At 29.2% G+C, this 20,208-nt stretch overlaps 1 protein-coding gene across 2 annotated transcripts; it reads right to left on the minus strand.

Annotated features, from left to right (window-relative positions):
* Positions 1 to 102: 102 nt before the first annotated feature.
* On the minus strand, positions 103 to 19,798 carry LOC107447117 (UNC93-like protein). Of its 2 annotated transcripts, none has more exons than XM_043049736.3 (4): positions 19,697 to 19,798; positions 4,995 to 5,946; positions 1,757 to 2,024; positions 103 to 450 (listed from the first exon to the last, which is right to left on the minus strand). In XM_043049736.3, exons 2-4 carry the CDS (start codon positions 5,937 to 5,939, stop codon positions 230 to 232), a joined length of 1,434 nt encoding a protein of 477 aa, XP_042905670.2. In that variant the 5' UTR covers positions 5,940 to 5,946; positions 19,697 to 19,798; the 3' UTR covers positions 103 to 229. The 2 variants fall into 2 exon arrangements, with proteins under 2 accessions (XP_042905670.2, XP_015917434.3); XM_016061948.4 differs by lacking the exon at positions 19,697 to 19,798 and adding an exon at positions 7,253 to 7,452.
* Between the last annotated feature and the right edge of the window lie 410 nt (positions 19,799 to 20,208).

Genomic DNA, 20,208 nt, shown 5'->3' on the forward strand with positions numbered 1-20,208 from the left:
AAAAAAAGTTTTTTGAAACTCCCAAATTAGATTGTTTATATTTAGAAAGAGATTTGGTAAACGATTGAAAATAAAAACAATAAATAAGTCTGGAACGATTGCTTTGTATAGAAATGTTTCATTTATTTTGATCAACAACATGAAAACAGTTAATGGTATGATTTGTGATATTTTACAAATGATGTTTATTTATTTTTGCATCAATATAATTCAGTTTGTTTACTGCCTGTTATAAATGCTCAGATGTTTCTTCTCTGAAAAATAAGAGCATTTCTACAACAATGTATCCTATGAATCCGATAGACAATATGATTAGAACGATGTAAATTTTAGGTGCCATGCATAATAGACTGCTGCCAGCAAATGCAATAGAAAACCCTGCAGCTTCCCATAATCTGTAATTGGCAAAAGCAGCTTCTTCCTCTGATCGAAAAAGTACTCCATAGAAGGCTGGAAAAAAATTACAAATATTTACTCAATGTTGAGGTATATAGGAAAATTCGACATTTTTTAGAAATACGTACTATTTATCCTGCGAGATTGTATTCACGGGTAACATCCTTTACTCTGTTGAAAATTTCTGAGAATATTAAACCTAATTAACGTAAAAATTGATGCAGAATTTTTACTAAACACATTTTTCATACTTTGTATTTTGTATTAATTTAGGTCAAAATAAAAAGTATTGTATTTAGCACTTTAATTTATGGTTATGAAAAACAGTATGAAACACCAGTATCTCTTTCTGCATTAAAGGTAAAATATTACAAACGCGGCTCACTTTCAAGCAATACTTTTTTCCATTTTACACTTATTTGTTGTTATTTAGATCTAAGTGAGACAATTATTCATCATTTAGATTTCTTTAATTTACAAAATCAATTATTAATAAATTTTTGATTGTGAATGGAAAAAAAAATTTAAAACTCTTTTTTTTTTTTTTTTTTGCAGTTTAGTACAATTATCTAACAGATTTTTTTCGTAACTGTTAAACTATTTTTAATAATTAAGAATACTGAAATATTTTTTTATTTGTATTTAGAACGTCCGTAAAAAAAGGGCCACCGGTGTTCTATTTGCGTCAAATGGCGAATATGGTGCTATATATCATAATGCTGTATTTCTTAAACATGATTACACGATGGCATGGTTCAATTTGAACGGAAACCTGGCTCGATTTAACACATCATTAAGGTTGTAGCAAATTTGCAATGAGTGATTGTTCAATGTGCTGATATTATGGTTGAACATGGAGCCAATTTTCTTGAGAATTATTCAGTCTAGCTTTCTAACAGTTGAAAGGTCGTGCGTATATCCTAGAAACGTTATTCTGAAGTAAAATTTTTTTAAGAGTGCAGATTTAAACGGTAATAAATTACCGTAAAAAGTACCGGCACTCAGGGTTTCGGTACTTTTTACAGTAAATTATTTTCTACTGGAACATATTACGGAACAAAAAATCTGATAAACCATAATTTTTGCGATAATAATTACCGTAAAACTATTTTATTTGCCTTGTAGTTATTTTATTCCAAAGTTACAGTCAGAACAAATGAGTTTAAACATATGAAATTCAAGCAATGTAAGGCGATATTACTTAAGGATTTCAAATGACAACTTTAAAATGGAGCAAAGAACGGCGATGGAATAGGCAAAGACTGATTTTTGTGATACTATCAGGTTAAAAAAATACAAAACAAAACAAATTTGTTGAGTAGCTTTCAGTAAGAGATTAACGCATAAAAATATTACTTACAGTACAGCATAGTTTGCCATATACCATCACTAAGTCCCCATACACCTGCTAAAATAAAGAATACTATGTATTGGTCACTGTTAGGATGCCACAAGTGTAGAGCTGCACAGACGCCTATGTTTCCCATAAAGGCAACTGTCATCAGAATTACTCTAGGAATGTATTTTACGAGACGACCAGCTGTAATAGAGACGACTGCATCTACAATACCGTAGAATACGAAGACCAATCCTACATGATAGATTCCCCAAGCACATGCTACATAAGCCTAAAATGTAATAAAAAAATGTTAACGAAAAGTTGCTGCGTAGAATATGTTTATAAATATCATTACTAGATAACGTTACAATTCAATCATCAAAATTTTAACAATATATCACAAAGTATAGTCGAATTGTAAAACTAAATAAACTAGAAAAGAACAATTTAAACTGACGAATTATTCATTGGATTGTCCGGAAAGTAATTTCGTTTGCTACCCAGCAGAGGACTTATATTTTTTCACAGTCAACTTCTTATTTAAGCTGCATAATCGTTATATATTTTGTCAGCTGATATAGCAATGTTTGCTTGTGAAAAAGTTTCGATTGATTCTAAGCAGAGGTGTTTGGTTAGTGCCCCTATAACACTAGATTGCCCAGAGGAAGTCATTTTGACTCAAAATAAGGAAGTCAAAAAAACCCGGATCAGTATTTTTTGCCAGCTAAGAACAAAAAATTCATATGCGTAGAATCATGTACAACCGGAAAGATAGCAAAAGGTATTGGAACAGAATGACCAATGTATGATTCCGCAAAATATTTATTCACTATATTTATTCACCACAATTACTTTTAGATTTGGAAGTTCCACGTCATTCATGCTGCTGATCTAGATCTGCTCCAAGTAAATTCGGCATCTTCAATAAATTTGGAAAAGAGTCAACTGTTACAAATGGACAATGAAGCGAAAGTAAGTACACGCAAATGGTTCAAATAGCGATTGATATTTACGAGTAACAAAAAACCTTTTGTGTCATTATGCAAAAAATTCCTTAACGTTTGCTCACTTATTAGTTTCATTTAATAAACTGTATTCAATAGCCTTTGATTCGTTATATTGTTTACTGTAAGTAAAATATGTAATATTATATTTATATTGGTAAAATTAGCTTTTCATTCTAGCACTTTTCAATTTATCATTAGATGACGCTTAGCACTAGCTTTCATTAAGGTTTCCACCCACGTGTATCATACGGAAAGTAAAATTAACAAAGTAAATATATTTTAAATGTTGAGTTTCTTAGCGTTTGAGAAATATTGAAGAAATTTGTATTAAAAGCAGTTTTTTTTTCATTTTTAAGATATCATTGAACAGCTTTAATTAAAAAAAAGCTCATTTCTGTCTCCAAAATAAATTTTACTGATTACCGAAACAAAGTGTTTCTTTTTCTTTCCTCAATTTAATTTGTAAAGTACGTGTATGTGTAAACTTTTTTTTAAGATCATAAGCTTTCTAATCTTAAAATACAAATGCTGAATTGGATTAATACAGTTTAAATTTAATTTACCAGCGTTTATATTATTTTATACAAGCTAAAGTCAAACAGGGCAAAAATTATCCTTTAAATACCAGAAATATTTTTTCCAAAAATAAAATATCTATACACTTTAAAAAATTTTGGTTAAAAATGATATAATTCTTTGCTTAAATGTGAAACATTTTTAATTGTTTTTCTTTCAGTTTTGCTGCGACTAAAATCTTTTTTTGAAATCAGCTAATGCTATTGTGCAAATTAATCGATTAAGTTTATTTTTTAAACTACAGCATGACAAAAAAATATCGTCCGAAATAATGTTTTGGATTTATTTCTTCAGCAAATGATGCTGTAAGTTTAATACGCGAGGCATATTTAATTAAATCAAGTAGGCATAAATGTTACGTTACAGGATAATTCTATACACAATATTGCAATATTTCTGAAACTGCATGGAAACACATTAAATTCCGATTTTGATTATGTGGAATATTTTGAAGTATTGTAAATCTAAAAACAAAATGAATAGCGAAGAATAATTATAATAAATATCAAAGCTTTCGTTAAGATGACTCATAGAAGTCTGATTTACGGGAAAAATCTGCTTTAAACAGTCGAATCGATAGCAATTCGAACCTCGACTTAATAGTGAGACAGCGTAAACAAGTTATTTTAATTTAAGGTTGAAAAAATTGATATTTTGGGGATTTTTTAAAGGGCAATAGTAATCATCTTATTACTGCTGTCAATTAGAGGGCAACAAAACTGATAAAACATAAGTCTCTATTTATTTTAAAATGAATAAGAGTTATTCCATTTTTTTTAATGGCCGACATTGAAATCTCGTTTTTCGTCTCGGAAGATGCCGGAAGTGCTGCTTTTTAACGTTACCCGGTGGGCACCTGTAAACCTAAATCACGGAGGGGAGCATAATTACCCACACCACACTGCCACAGATACCACCGGGTAACCTAGGTAACCAATGTTCCTAGGGTGGGCCACATTTATACATCACACAACAAAGAACAACACACAAAAGAAACATCCATTCCCTGAGCGGGATTCGAACCCACTATCATTGGCTTCGCCTTCAGACACGCTGACTGCCCTGCCAGCTGATTGGCCATTCTATTTTTGTGTGAACTATGATTTTTATTGCATATTTCTAGATGCATTTCATTTATTTTATCTTAATTTGAGCTTATCGCTTTCTGCATTTTCTAATAGGGACATTGATTACAGTATGTTCCAAAATTTGACCCCCAAAAAAATTTCAGAGATAATTAAATAAACCAAAAAGAGGAAAACTACTCTTCGAACATGGAGTTGCAAATCGCGTTGAGAGGGTGAAAATCGCAGAAAACCCATGCAGGATTTTTCGTTTCTCAGGTGAACAACTACAGCTGATACGAAAACCTACCAAAAATATTTATTTGATTAATTATTACTAGAGATATTCTTTCTGCTGATGTCATTGCACAGTCTACAACGACATCAAACGCTTCGCGCTCGAAGATACCCGATAAACTTTTCATGTTTTCTATGCTAAGACAATCTAGTTTTCAAATTTGAATGGGTTTCTCACGGTTTTCACAATGTTAATATATTTCACCATCACTCTGAATTTGTCTGTCGGATTTTGGAACCACCTACATAAGTTCCATCTGCAACTGGACAAAAGTGAAGTTTTCCTACTATTCAAATAAGAGTTAGAAATCATACCTTTGTGAAATCTGCAAGAATAAAACCTTGTTCCACTCCACTAAAAACAGTTAAAGGCAGCAACAATAGCTGTTTCAGATTTTTCAGATGCTTTAGTGTGGCAAGAATTCTGGAAGTCACACTTTCCAAATCATCAACATTTTTCCGTTGCACTGTATCTAAGAAAAATGCCATCACTAGGACAGCCGCACCGACGCACAGCAAGTAAATACCAACTAAATTATTCCTCTTTCCTTCACTGGGTACTTTCAAATTCTCATTCGCTTCGAAACAAAAGTTAATACCACATTGAAAAGACTCATTGTAATTGTTAACTAAGACAAAAGTTTCATTTCTACCATCTTCTGTTGGTCTCAGAACGAAAAAGGACACCAAATTACTCCATACCTGAGTACTTTGAAACACTAAGAAAAAGATACCAAAAAATCTAGCCGTCACCACATCGTCTGAATCGGAACTTTGATGTGCGTACAGACCACTTATCTCATTCACATAAGTGCATTGTGCTGACCATAACATAGTACCTGCTATACCTAAGATAATGGATGCTGGTACAAATGTAGACATGTTTGGGTAAAAGTTTGCACCAATGTACGGTGAGTACAAAAAAGCACTCATTACTAAGGTAGTCTTACAACCGAATTTTCGGATGATGAGCTTGGGTAGAAATAAAGATGCTACTATCATAGATGCGTAAACGACACTTTGTGATAAGACGCCGACATTGTCTTCTGTGTTCAGAGTGCTTTGCAGATTTGCTGTTCCTTGGTACGCAGTGAAAAGGAAGAGGAAGCCTAAGCACAATACTAGAAGATTTTTCAGTATGCGAAGTTTCGACATGGGTGGTTGAGCAATATCGACCTTGAGCTTTGAATCTTCGTGAAATTTTGCCCCATTGGTTGGTATATCATTTTGGTAAGACTTCACTGAATATTTGTCCTTCATTTTTCACCTAAAATAATAAAGAAAAACATATCAAGTACAATACAGGATGCAATACAAATTTTGTGCTTACGTATGGTAAAGCACAAAATTCTTTACCACTTTCTGAATTACTCAATGAAGACATATGACATTTGTGTTTTGATTGATTGCAAAGCAGCTCTACATTTTCATTTTAGCTAAAATGTATTGAGAGGCGTAATTAAATTATTTTACTTCAATTCTTTGTTCTATTCTTCATTTTACTCAACTTTCTTGAAGCACCTTGTTGGACTTATATGAATTCCGAGACAGCACATTTCACGTTAAGAAAAAATATTTGAAGTAAGAAAAAATTACTTTTCCCAAAAAAGTTGAAGATTTTTGTATATACAGATTGAATTTTGTATGTGAATCGCAACAATCATCATCTATAGATGGATTTAAAAAATGCGACTTCTTTTCTTAGTTAAGTTGTAACGTAGTACTGAATATACATAATAATGGGCTATTGATGACACTTTTTTCTAAGTAGTAGCAGTGCTTTATTTATGTCGCACTAGAGCTGTATAATGAAATATTGGCGGTAGTCTGGGAAACGTTCCAGAGGATGAGCCCTCACAATTTTGATCCTCTGCAATGAATGACTCCTCCCTTTGGTAGCCTTGAACAGTTTACTGTTGAACAGTTTAACGAGGACCAATACCGTGCACCCTCTGCCCCTTTGCATGCTGATCAAAGTGATCACCAACCCGCTTACTGATTTCAATCAGTGTTGTCTGAATCCGATGATTTACTAGGAACCTTGTATTTCAATCAATTCACAGTGGAGAATTTTTTTCTTAGAAATGAAGTAAAATAAAGTTAATTTTCCCCCTCAATATTTAACAAAATTAAAGGCAGAAATTCTATGGTTATTCAAGTGAAAAGTGTACGCGTGTGATAGTGCCAAAATCCTCCCGGTTTCTAAATTAAGGTAAGAGAAAGGTAATTTATTATACTTAGTTTATGTATAACAGATTAACCAGTTCACATGAAACCATTTTAATTGAATGTAAAGTTTAGCCATGATAAATGTGACTAGAATAGGACAACTCACAGGAGCATTACTTCTAGTAGCCGAAGAGGAGCGGAATGTGGAAGGTAATTTGTTATACGCAATTTACGTATAACAGATTAACCAGTTCACATGAAACCATTTTAATTGAATGTAAAGTTTAACAAAGATGAATGTGACTAGAATAGGACAACTCACAGAATTTACTTTTTTTTTATTTATTTTAGGATCTATGAAATAGATTTAACTGTACAAAAAATGTTGCATAAAAATAACTTACGGTATATCCTCACATCAAGGTGTAATTAACCTATTCTTTGCAAAATTTAACAAGGAAAAACTCATCGAAAGTGAGTTCACAAATTTCGACACAATTCCAATTACATAAATAAAACATTTTAGAACAAAAAATGACTAATAGTGGCATCAATTCTTGTCTCAATTATTATGTTTGAAGTTGATATTTTTGATGACATTCTTGCTTATCTAGCTGTTATCGCCTGAATTGTCTTATCACCTTTTATAGTATTTTTGTATTTTATTGTTATTTACCCTAATAGTACATGTAATAATTAATAATACTTAAATAATCTAAGGCAAAGATAATTTTTAACAATTCTTAATGTAGTATTATTGTTGATATTGAATGATATTCGAATAATATGATAAATATTTGAATATTATGATTAACTTTATTTGTTTTCATCATGATTAACTTCAATTGTTTTTCAAAGATAAGTAAGATTATAAAGAAACTGGAGTTTGTTAAATAACTGTTATACTAATGCTTAGAGTTACTGGTCCGTTAACAATCAACTATCTCCTTTTTTTCTAAAAACAAAAAAAAATGGCATAATTTTAATAGTTAGCATCATACCTCTTAAGAATTTATTTAATTAGGACAAAATGATAAATGATACTACGTAACTCAGAAAAGATGGCTGATTTTAAAAATCAAAAGAAATTCGGAGGTATATATAAATATACGGTTTTCTCTACGTTCTGCTTAAAAAAAACAGAAAATTCATTCTCAGCAAATTTCGAAGCTAGTTAAAAAATCCATCAACAGATGGCACTACTAAATTAAACTAATATATAATGCTGCGTGGTAGACTATTCCAATTGAAATATTTGTTTTTATTTTTCCACTAACCTTGCTTCGTCATTTATGCAAATGGTTATTATTTCGAAAGTTTTGTTTTATAGTTATAGTTTTTCTCAGCTATCTGTTGACGAAATTTATGGCTGATTTGAAAATAGTTTAGAATAAATTATAGTTTCCTAAGTAAAATGAAGCAAAATGAAACCTTTCTATTTCCAATATCACGTTACTTTAACTCAATTTTCAAATCATCGGTTATTGTTTGGGTCGCCAACTACATACATATATGTTTTGATTTCGAGATAAGGCTGTTAGTTTTTAAGCCTAAATTTGTAGTTAATAAAGAATAGTTACTAACTATTTTCACCCAAAAAATAATACCACATTTTAATATTTGCACTTTCTGCATCAATACAGGTCTTTGAATATGAACAGATTGTTAAAAAAATATACTTAATTGGAATTAATAAATAAATAAAAAAGATTTTTAAAAATAGTATTCATTAAGTTCTTTTCTAAAAAAAATCGTGAAATGTTCATATAATTTAAAATTCTGTCTTTTAATTATTTCCAAAAGTCATTTTTTCATAAGAGATAAGAATTTGCCCATAAAATCTAACAAAATATTTATTATTATTATTCTTGTATATTATGTTTATTATTGTAATGAAGCAGCTTGACAATTAACAAAATCGATTACTATTACTAAATTCTTATCGATTACTATTATCATTTTTACCGTAAAAATACATTAAAAATTAAGTCAATCACTATTATTGAATCATATGTATCGGTATAAATATTTTTATTACAAAAATAGATTGTACTTTAAAAAAAATTGATTACAGTTATTGAAATCTTATGCAAAGTGACTGTCATTTATACTGTAAAATAAAATAAAAAATAAGTCTATTACTATGATTGAATAATATGTAGAAGTATTATCATTTTTATTACGAAAATATAATGTACCTTGAAAAATTAATCAATTATTGAATCCTAAAATGTACCATATTAATTTTAAAATAAATTTATTACAATCACTGAAATATTACGTACAGGTATTATCATTTATATTTTAAAAATAAAAGAATGTATTTAATTAAATAAATTAAAAGTAAATGTAATAATCAAATAAATTAAAAATTAATTAATTTATAAATGGATTATAATCTGAATCAGAGTCTAATAGTAAGGGATCTAATTATAATATTAATAATATTATTCGATCTAATAATAATGGATTATAATCTAATCAGAAATCTTTTGTACAGGTACTATTATTATTTTATTATCTAACATTCAAATAATGTTTTTGCAATCTAAACTAATGTAATCATTACACCTGACTTTCGTTAATGATTTTATCTGAAATTGATCTTTAATTCAATCTTTTAAGTGAAGATGTATTATTTGTCTCTTTATTTTTATTATTATTCTTTTTTTTTTTTGCGCTAGTCAATGTAGATTTTTTTTTCTCTGGCGTCGTCCAACATTTTTTTTCCTGTTGATAAAATATCATTTATCGCATTTGAAAGACAAGTAGCTATAAAACTTTTTATCAGAAAGCACATCTGTAAAAAGACATACATTTTTAATTTGTTTTTATCAAAAATGATAAAAGAGAGCTTATATAAATTCTTATATACATTCTTATGGATTTTTATATTTTTTTAAGTTTATTACCGTCCGAACTAGAGTCCCAACTAAACTATGTCGGTAGTTCGTTCAAAAATTTAATCTCTCTTTACATATCAAAAAAAAGAATTTATCTTACTGTTTCGTGGATTCTCATTGGAGAGAAACGTCACATGATATCGTCGTTAATAAAGAAATAAAATCCCAATATCTTTGGTCGTCCTCAACGTAAAATTAAGAAAAGTGACAATGGTGTTTACCTGCAAATCACTTATTTACTCCTTTTTTTTAATGGTTCATTAAGAAATATTTATATATTGTTCTGTTTTTTGCTGCGTAATTATATATAATGATATCTGTTTTTTCGCGTATTTATATATTGATATCTGTTTTTTGCCGTGTAAGACTTATTATTCTGCTTCTTCCTCTTTTTCTATTAATTCTATTTCTTCTTCTACTTATCCTTCCAAATCTTCTTCTCTCTATATATGTCCTTCTACTACTTGTCTTTCTACTTCTTTTACTTCTTCTTTTAATCTTCATCTTCCACTTCTATTCCTTCTACCACTACTACTTCTCCGTTATTTACTTCCTCTTCCCCCTTCTTTGATAACTCTTACTTAGAAAGTCCAAATTTGAATATTGTGTTCATTCTTTGCACAGATTTAAAAGCACATTTAGGGTGGTGATTACGAAACATTCGGCATCTTAATTACTTTGATTTATGCTACATTTAATTATCCTTTATTGTACCCCATAATATTGTCTTATCTTTCTAGTGAAGAAGGGTAAGCTTTCTACAAGAAACAAAATATGAAATTTCTGAAATATTACATCTACGGCCTTTTTGATTGTTAAACTATTATCTGAAATAATGAGACAAATTAGAAATTTTGTTATTTACTGAAATTTGAAGCCTTTAAAAATATAAATCCAAAAAGAAGACAATTCTATATACATTTTCTACATTTACTAATTCCATATTCTTCCTAAAAACGAGTTTCATATGTCCTTCTTGTTACACACACAGTTATTTAAAAGCGAGCGTGATTATTGAAATCAGAAACATACTTTCACGAAGGAAAGAGGCAAGGTTTTCGGATATTTAATTACAGTCAAACCCCGCTATAGTGAACATGGTTTATAGTGAACTCCCGGATATAGTGAACCAAAAGAAGAGAGGAAATCGGATATTATGAACTTTTTTTCTGCCTTCGACTGATTTTTTCCTTCGTTTCTTGGTAATTTTGAAATTTCTTCATAAAACACATATACCGATTTTTAAAACCATCTATTGAGTGGAATGGCCGACCGACCTGTGTAGGGGTTAGGGAACTACCCTTGCATCAGAAAGGTTTAGGTTCGAATCCCGGGCAAGGCATGAGTGTTCTTTCCTTCTCTGTACTACCTGTCCTTACTGTGGGAGCAACGTTGGCCCACCTAGTATGGTGACCCTGAAAGAGTGTCCGACAAAACTGCACTTCAGACAAATCTGCCTGTATGACGTAAGTAATTCCCCAGGTGGGCATTGGAGAAAAAAAGTTGAGTAGAATGTAGCCATAAGCATTTTTTCTGTTTGCTTCTTCTATCTCAGTTTCCCATCCCTAAATAAAGGCCATCCCTAATTCTTTTGTACGCAAAACAAAGAGTAATAAAAAATATAAGTTAACGCATTTTTTGTTACTACATATTGTTTCATCATTTTTGTATTTTTACTGGTCATTTATTTTAATAATATGTAATAAAAAGGAGCAGTTCGGAAAATTAGTTAAAATTGTTTGCAGTAGGGGAGAGTGGGGTCAATTGTAACAATTTTTACTTAACTATTTTTAACTAACAAAAAATCCAATATATTATTAGTATTAATTGACAGACGAGTAAAGTAGGCTATCCTCTACTAGAAAAAAAAAATACCTGATTTTAAATATTATTATATTAGTTATTAAAAATTTTTGACAGTCGTGCAGTTGTTACAATTGTCCCCACTTACGGGGTCAATTGTAACAGTTCATAAATTCAACTTAAACATAGTTAATTATACATATTATCATAGTTGTGATATATTTTTTTATTGATCAAAATAGTAGTGATATTTTAGGAGTAAAAATAATAATGAGCAGAAACCTAAAGGGTTAAACTTTTAACTTTAAGGGGTTAAAAATTTTAATTTATGCTGTGAAAGGTGACAAATAAAATAATGCACATGCAACATAATATAAATGATATAGGAAACTATTGGTGGTTCTTAAAGAGTTAAGTAATGGTTTGTAAACATAAGATTATTTATTTTCAGCTGTTACAATCGTCCCTTTACTTATTGTTACAATTGTCCCCAAAACGCCATTTCAGCTTCATTTGTTAAAAACAATGCTAGTTAATTAGCAAAACTAATCTTTTTTTTTTATTGAAATGTTAATTAAAGTGTCCACTTACATATTCGGTTACTAATTTTTATTTGTTTAAACAAAATTACTTTGTTACAATATAATATTCTAATACCAAAAAAAGTACTTGCGTGGCGTGAAAATATCTTTTGTGATGTAACTCTTTCAAAAGTACATAAAAATGGTTGCCATCAGGGGTGTACATGTAGATTTATTAAATACACCTTGTGCGCCACCTAGGAACCAAATCTAGAACCCGACACTCGAAATTTTTGCTCTGTTACAATCGTACCCTGTTACAATTGACCCCACTCTCCCCTACGGATATAGTGAACTCCCGGTTACAGTCAACTGAAATTTCGGTCCTTTGAAGGTTCATTATAACGGGGTTTGACTGTATTTTGTTTCTAAGATTATTTGAAATAGTTCATTATTTTCCATAAGGTTATGAAAACTCCCCTGAATGCTTAAAAATAGTGGATTTCTTTGAGTAGAAGTGATTTTAAAAGCTATTTTTAAAAAGTGCATGTCTACAGTTATTAAAACTGATTATTTGGATCGATATTTGTGGTCTTAGAACACTTTCTAATCTCTTGAATAGATTTGAAATAATTGTAAAACAGTTTATTCAATTAAAAACTTGGAAAAAATATAATAATAAATTTAATAAAAATAAGGAAAATTAGAAAACTGAATTAGAAAGACGAATTTCAAAACAGCATCCACTCTCTATTAGAAAAAAATAGCACGTGTTAGGTACTTTCTGAAATTAGGTCTCATAACTGGTCAAAAATTTATTATGATAAATAAAGGAATTATCATAACAATTTCTTGAATATCATAATAATATGTTTTATCATAATTACTTAAATATTAATTTGTCTTTAAAGAAATCATTCATTTAAAATAAATCATTATCTCTAAAAATATTCATTATCTCTAAAAAAAATCATTCATTAAAAAAATAATTCATCAAAAACATCTAGAAATTTAAAAACTGGATGATAGCAACTCCTTTATGCGTTTCTCAATTCATCCTGAATTCATCTTACTTCAGATTAACTTTATAGCCTTTTTACCAACATTAAATTCGTACTTTTTTTAATCTCACTCTCGTACTTTCTACCTTGATGACATCTATTGACCATAAACTTCCTATTCGTTTTATTACTTTCCTTGAGAAATTATAATCAAATATTGTATCCTAAAATAAATCGTATTATCGATTACAATCACTGAAATCTTATGTGTACAGGTATTATCATTTATATTGTAGAAATAAAAGAATAAATTTAATAAATAAGTAAATTAAAAAATGAATTTAATAATTAAATAAATTAAAAATAAATTTAACAATTAAACAAATAAGAAGTAAATTTAATAATTAAATAAATTCAATAATAAAATAAATTAATTAAAATATATTAATTAAATAATAAATTAATCATAATTACTAAAATCTTGTCCAACATTCAAATAATGTTTTCTCGTTTTAAACTAGTGTAATCATTTATCTCGATATATATAACTTTCTGTTAATATGGATTTTATCACATATTCTGAAATGGAGTTTTAATTCAATCTTTTAAGTGAAATACGTATTATTTTCTCCTTATTTCTGTTATTACTCTTTTTACGCTAGTCAATGAAAAATTCTTTTTTTTGTTTTTGTTTCTCACACCGTTAACCTTTTTTGTCTGTTAATAAAATACCCTTTATAGCATTTGAAAGACAAGTAGTTATAAAGCTTTTTATCAGGAAGCACAACTGTAAAAAGATATACATTATTTATTTATTTACATCAAAAATGATAAAAATAAAGCATATATAAATACATTCTTATGTTTTTTTTAAAATATTTTTTGAGTATATTACCGTCCCAATTAGGGTCCCTACTCAATTATGTTGGTAGTTCGTTCATAAAATTTAATAATTTAAGCCGAACATTCAGGTTATCCAAACCTTTCTCTGCTAATTTTTACCTTACTATTATGAAAACGAAAGAATGATAAATAACTATCACATATGCAACTAAATGTGTATAAGAACTCCATTACAAAGTTAAAGCTTTCATCCTAAATATATGCAAATATCAATATTTTGTGCAAACTGTTTTCTCACAATAATTTTTAAAAAAATATTTTCTATCTGTAAGCAAACACCATTAAATATCGAATTCAAATCAAAAAGATATCCTATAATTAAAGTATATAAAGTTAGGTTGAAAGTAGAGTTACACAAACTTAAAGAAATAATAATAATTAACTTGAAATATTGTAAATAACAAACATTTTTAGCAATAATGTTTAGTTATTTGATTAAAAAATGATTTAAACTTTTTAAACCATAAGTTCTTTTCCTCTGTATCTTATAGACTCACCTATTTATTCAATAACAGAAACTTATTTTTCTCGTGGTATTCCGTCAAAATCATTCATATCGTTATGGTATATAACACATTAAAAGCTTTTGGCAATTTTTATTTAAGCTTGAAACTTCACCTTTTTTAAGAATTATTGGCACTTTTGACTTATATACTTTTTTTCTGAATTCCCTGGCAATTAAAGATAAACTTAAACTAAACTAAACTCAGTGGCGCGGTAGTCCTTGGAGGGCCAAGGCCTACTGTGCCCATCTCAGTTTCCTTGACATTGGACTCTGAGATGCAGGGGCAGATGATCCGGTTGGATAGTCAACCCCACGTGGAATCCCTCCGCCCCCCCTAGTGTTTAGTCCCTAAGCATGTTTGGTACTTATTTTATCGACCCACTGAAAGGATGAAAATCTGAGTCAACTTTGGCCGGCCTGAAGATAGAACCCGGGACCTGTGGCACAAGAGCGCGAAGGGCTACCACTCAGTCACCGGGCGTCATCAAGGATAATCACTCTTCTATTTATCAGAAAATACCGATAATCTTAATTATCTTAATAATCTGAGCCGCAATGGCTCAAGGGATAGAGCGTTCGCCCTTCAATGAGGCGAACCGGGTTCGAATCCCAGTCCACTGTGCTGACGTGAAATATCCTCAGTGGTAGACGGATCATGGGTTAGAATCCCCTTGCCATCAGACTAACCGCGGGAGGTTCTCGTTGTCTTTCTCTCCATGTAACGCAAATGCGGGTTAGCTTCATCAAAAAGTCCTCCATGAAGGCAAATTTCTCCCAATACTCGATCCAGGAGTTCCCTTGTCTTCTGGATTGGGTTCAAAATTACAAGACTACGGAGTTCAACATTAGTTGTCGTATGCCCATAAAATTGGGTCGGTTGTTCAACGATGATTATACAATAAAAATCTTAATTATCTTAATCTTAATTAACACCGATAATCTTAATCATTTTAATATTTTTACTGCTTTTCGTTTTGCTATCTTTTGATCGTTCTATATTGCTCAATAGGTAGCAGTTTGAGACTGGAATGCAGTTTCTAAATTATTTTGTGACTAAACATCAATAATTCAATCATCTTTTAAAGTTTCGAAATTTATTTGATCACTTTCTAAATTTTTTAGCCCTTATCCTTTTATAAAGTTTCTAAGATCATTTAATTTTCTTTTTAAGTGTCTTTTTCCATAAACTGTTTTGTTTCTAATGCAATTTTTCTTATTTCAACTTTTCTTTTAAAATTTCCAATCAAAGTCATTTCAGAACGTGAAACTATTTGATGCTACATACTCAAAATATAAATTTTTACCTTCTAACTTTTCATCACCACAAACTAATATTTCCAAACCAATCAATTTAAGTTATCTGAGTTATGGTTTTCATATTTTTTCTTTGGCGTAATGTATTAGCACTTATCTAATTTAAATATCTACAAATACGTCATCTAATATTTTGACAATTTAATAAACCGGCACTTCTTGTTCACCATATTACATTTCTCGCACCATTTTTCACAACCTCTAACAGCATTAATTAATTAGCATATTTGAGTTCACCTCCTTGAACCATTGAGATTGAGAAGACCTAGAACGTGAAGATCTAATTATTGGATTAAAAGTCATTCTGTTTTTTATTTTGCGAACAATACATACCACACATTTTTAAATTGGAGGAATGAGACAAGTCTTGAAAAATGTGAATTGTTCAGATTCAAATATAAAATGATATAACAGATGATATAATGTTGGCATAAATATAAAAATGTAAAGATATAAAAACAGCGTATAAAGTATAGATAACATGGAAATATATATATATCACATACTGCAAGTCACTATATTTACAAATCAGTATAAAACTGAACAATGCATGTAAAATGATCTCAGACTTTTAACGATTCATTTAAAATCTTTTACACAATATGAAAGTAAAATGAGCACAGACATTTATGATTCATTTAAAGTCATTTACACGAAAGCCATTATATTAAATCAATGAGTTGTAGTATGAATTCATTAAATGAGATGATGCGAGAAATCTGTAATATTCTTTTTCATTATGAATGATGTTAAATGAAGTACAGCAAAGCAATTAAGTTTAATAATTAAAAAATATATATATTCATATTTATGAACAAAATAATCTAAAACTCCATTTGAATTTATTTTTGAACATTATATAATTTAAAAAGAAATAATGTTTAAATATTTATGTTGAACAGTTAATAAATTTGAATAAATATTTTTAGAATTATTTATTTTTCCAAAGTGAACTATTAAAATCTTCATTTCATATCATTTTAAATGTATTTTTTTAAAAAAAAGAAATGTCATTTATCGTTTAAAAAGTTTATATATGTTTTTAACAATTGAGATTGTTAAAAATTTCCTTTTTTTTAAACGTAATGTATAATCATTTAGTATCATGTGCAACGCGCTAAAAAAATGGAACACCCTGAATAACTTTTGATCTAAGGATCGAATCTTCTCGTTTTAGGTCTCAATTTTTATTGTTTGAAGGTGTGACCTTTAAATTGATAGCTAATTAATTGGTGCAGATGATATTTTAAGCTACGAAATCAAGCACAAAAACTTTCTTCGAATAAAAACGCCTTTTATTCGACGAAATTGGATTTCTAACCCTCGAAATATGGAGAGCAAACAAATCGAAAAACTTGCGCACACAAATAAAAAATGTATTTACCCAAAAATAATTCCCTAAATAAAAATTTATATCTATTTATTATTTTATGTATAATTGACTGAAAAATATTTGAACTGTAAGGTGTACAAATTTTTTACATCATTTAAAAAATATAATTCAAATAAAATATAAAATTTGTACGAAAATGTTCGAATAAGATAATAAGAAATCGAATTTAAAAAATTCTTTTTTCAAAAATTCGATTTCTCTTGAACTATTCGGCCGATTTCGTCCTATTATGTTTATCTATACCTATCTATAGCATTCTTCAAAATGATGTAAAAATGTTTATATCTTACAAATTATTAAGTGAAATAACGCAAAACAATAAATGATTAGTAAAAATTACTTTTTCCTTGAAATTATACTTGAATTACGAATTTTGTAATTGTGTGTAAAAATTTTCGATATACTTAAAAAGCTCTCGAGATACGAATTACGCAAAAAATGTTATTAACATTAAGGGGTTCAAATTTTCAACCGTTCTCCTCACCAAACTATTGTGGACCATATATCCCAGATTGCGATTGACCCCCATGTTTTGAGGGTCAGGAATTCAAATCCGTCGAATCCGATTCGAATCCGATTTTGTAACTTCTAACATCTTGAGGTCACCCCAGTCAACCATAAATATTGAGTTCTAGTACGTGAAGATAACCGATCATTAAATCATAAGTTATGTAGAAAATCTCTTTTTTTGAAGTTATACTTCTTATGCGACTTCCAACAAGGTTGTGTTAAACGTTTAACGCTACATTTTTATTGACCGGGAAATCACGTAGTAGGATCCAGTTTTCCCTCATACATTTCCATATTGTTTTAGTTCTCACTAGCATTAAAATAATAAAAGTTATAAAAGTATTGTTTTTCTATAAATATTTTTTTAGTTTGTTTCGATGCATATATCATTTAATAGGGAAGTACTTTTTATTTTCAAATTTAGTGGATAACAATTGTAAAAAATGAGTGAAAACAATCCCACGGACAATGCGACGGATTTAAGGTTATGTCAAGGCACGTCTCTTGTGAATATCAATTGATAGTTAGGTTTTCTCTTCTGAAATTACATTATGACGCATTCACATACATTATTAATACAAATACATTTTCCAGGGTGAGACGATGAGGCAACCACAAGCACTTCCACTGGTTCAAGAGGTCCACGAGGGAAAAATGCACAATATTACCGTGATTACAGAGCACGGAAGCGAGCGGAGCAGGAAAAAGAGTCGTTGAATAGAACTAGTGATCCTTCTACGACTGCTGATTCTTCTACAATTAACGTCGCAGGTTGCGAAGTTTAACTTCTTCCGCGCGGAGGGACTCCACGCACTATTTTTTTTCCTTTTTTTTGCTCAGTGTACAAATACCATTTAGAAATTTAATTAGATAGTATTACACATTAGTCTTATACATTATACATTAGTCTTATACATTGCACATTAATCTTATACATTATACGTAATTCTTATACATTAGTCTTATACATCAATCTAATAGATTATAAGTATGATTTATCTTAGTCTCAGAATTTACTGAGGTAATCTACACCACAATCAGCATTAATTCAAATCTATCTCCGTGCACAACGTAGTTACTCTAATAGAGACTCTAATAATTATACTTAATTTAAAACGTGTATAGTAAATTTTGCGTATGTAAGATTAATAAAAATTATCCACAAATAATTGTATGTTATTAAAAATTTATATAACTGCAGTTGGAATTTTATATAATAATACTTTGGTTATCCTAAAAGAGCCTGAAACCAAGTAAAGGAAATCGGAATCTTTTGAAATTTTTATGTTTTCTTTTTAATATTTTCTTTTAAATATTTTTTGAATTAGATTCCAGGCAATTAAAGAAAATGACTTGAATATTTTTAAATTCTCTTTAGCTTAAATAACTGTTGACTACTTTCTTAATTTCAGAAATTTAATGTTTTTTTTTTTTTTTTTGCTAATTCAGAAAATATTTGCATAAGTATAAAGAATAATCCAAATTTTCGAATCCTACAGCTATTCATATCTTGTGTCGGAATTCAAAAGTGAAAATTGTCACTCATCTTTCATCAAAGTGAATAGAAAATTCTTTTTTTTTCCTTAGCTCTTTAATTTTTTTCTTTCCACAATTTTTTAACCACTTCTCCCCCGCGCGATACCAAGTATTAAGTATCATTAAATATTATGTATCTATATTATTCTGCATGATAAAAAAGCGATTATTTTGCTGTTATTTACGAATATTGCATCACTTTATTTAAAATATCAATTATGATGAGATGATTTCTAGAAGATTTTTAAAATATTTTAAAAGTTTCAGAAAAAAATGGTGCCGATAAACATTTTTCTTTCAAAAACTTTTAAAGTAATCATTTTTTAATGAAATTATAAGCCATCAGTAAAGCAGTTTTTTTTTATACATTTGCGTGTCTTACTGGATCTGTAAATTTATTTCGTTTCAAATTATTTAACAAAATTTAACGAAAAATATAAAAGAAAGCAGGAATCTTACTTGTTAAGCAACAAAAAGCAGCACTGCTATAATTTTCCGATTTGTCGACTACTTCAACCCATTATTTTGGAGACAGACAAATTTATTTGATATTCGTGATCGTATTAATGCGGATATAATTTCCATTTCTTCAGAAGAATATTGTCGCAATTTATTCAAAATGGCTTGTTAGAATAAAATTGGGCAGGATTAACTCGGAGACTTGAAAAACAACAATTGTTGAGACAGAATAAAATCGTATTTTGATTTATTTAATTTATCATTGCTCTTTTATTTCCAGAAAAAAACGGCAAAAGTAGCGTGATTTCTAAGTGTTTCTACATAGAACAGTTTTATTGGATATAAATAATTATAGTTTTGCTACAAAATTGCTACTATTGGTTTCAGATACAAATTAAAAAATTTTACTTAAGATCTACACTGTAAAAAAAATGCTACATTTATCCGTAAAATCCATAATGATACAGTTTGAAATTTCAGTTCATTTACTTAATTAATCTGATTTCATTTGC

This window comes from Parasteatoda tepidariorum, chromosome 8 (genome assembly GCF_982258835.1).
Source record: "Parasteatoda tepidariorum strain Cologne lab strain chromosome 8, Ptep-v5.0, whole genome shotgun sequence".
In the NCBI taxonomy this organism is placed as follows: Eukaryota; Metazoa; Arthropoda; class Arachnida; order Araneae; family Theridiidae; genus Parasteatoda; species Parasteatoda tepidariorum.

Excerpts from the sequence above, each read along its gene's own strand:
- LOC107447117 (XM_043049736.3), bottom strand. The coding sequence starts at position 5,939 with ATGAAGGACAAATATTCAGTGAAGTCTTACCAAAATGATATACCAACC. Across the intron at positions 2,025-4,994 it reads TTCTTGCAGATTTCACAAAG|GCTTATGTAGCATGTGCTTG; the intron begins GTATGATTTCTA and ends ATTACATTTTAG. Across the intron at positions 451-1,756 it reads ATGGCAAACTATGCTGTACT|CCTTCTATGGAGTACTTTTT; the intron begins GTAAGTAATATT and ends ATTTTTTTCCAG.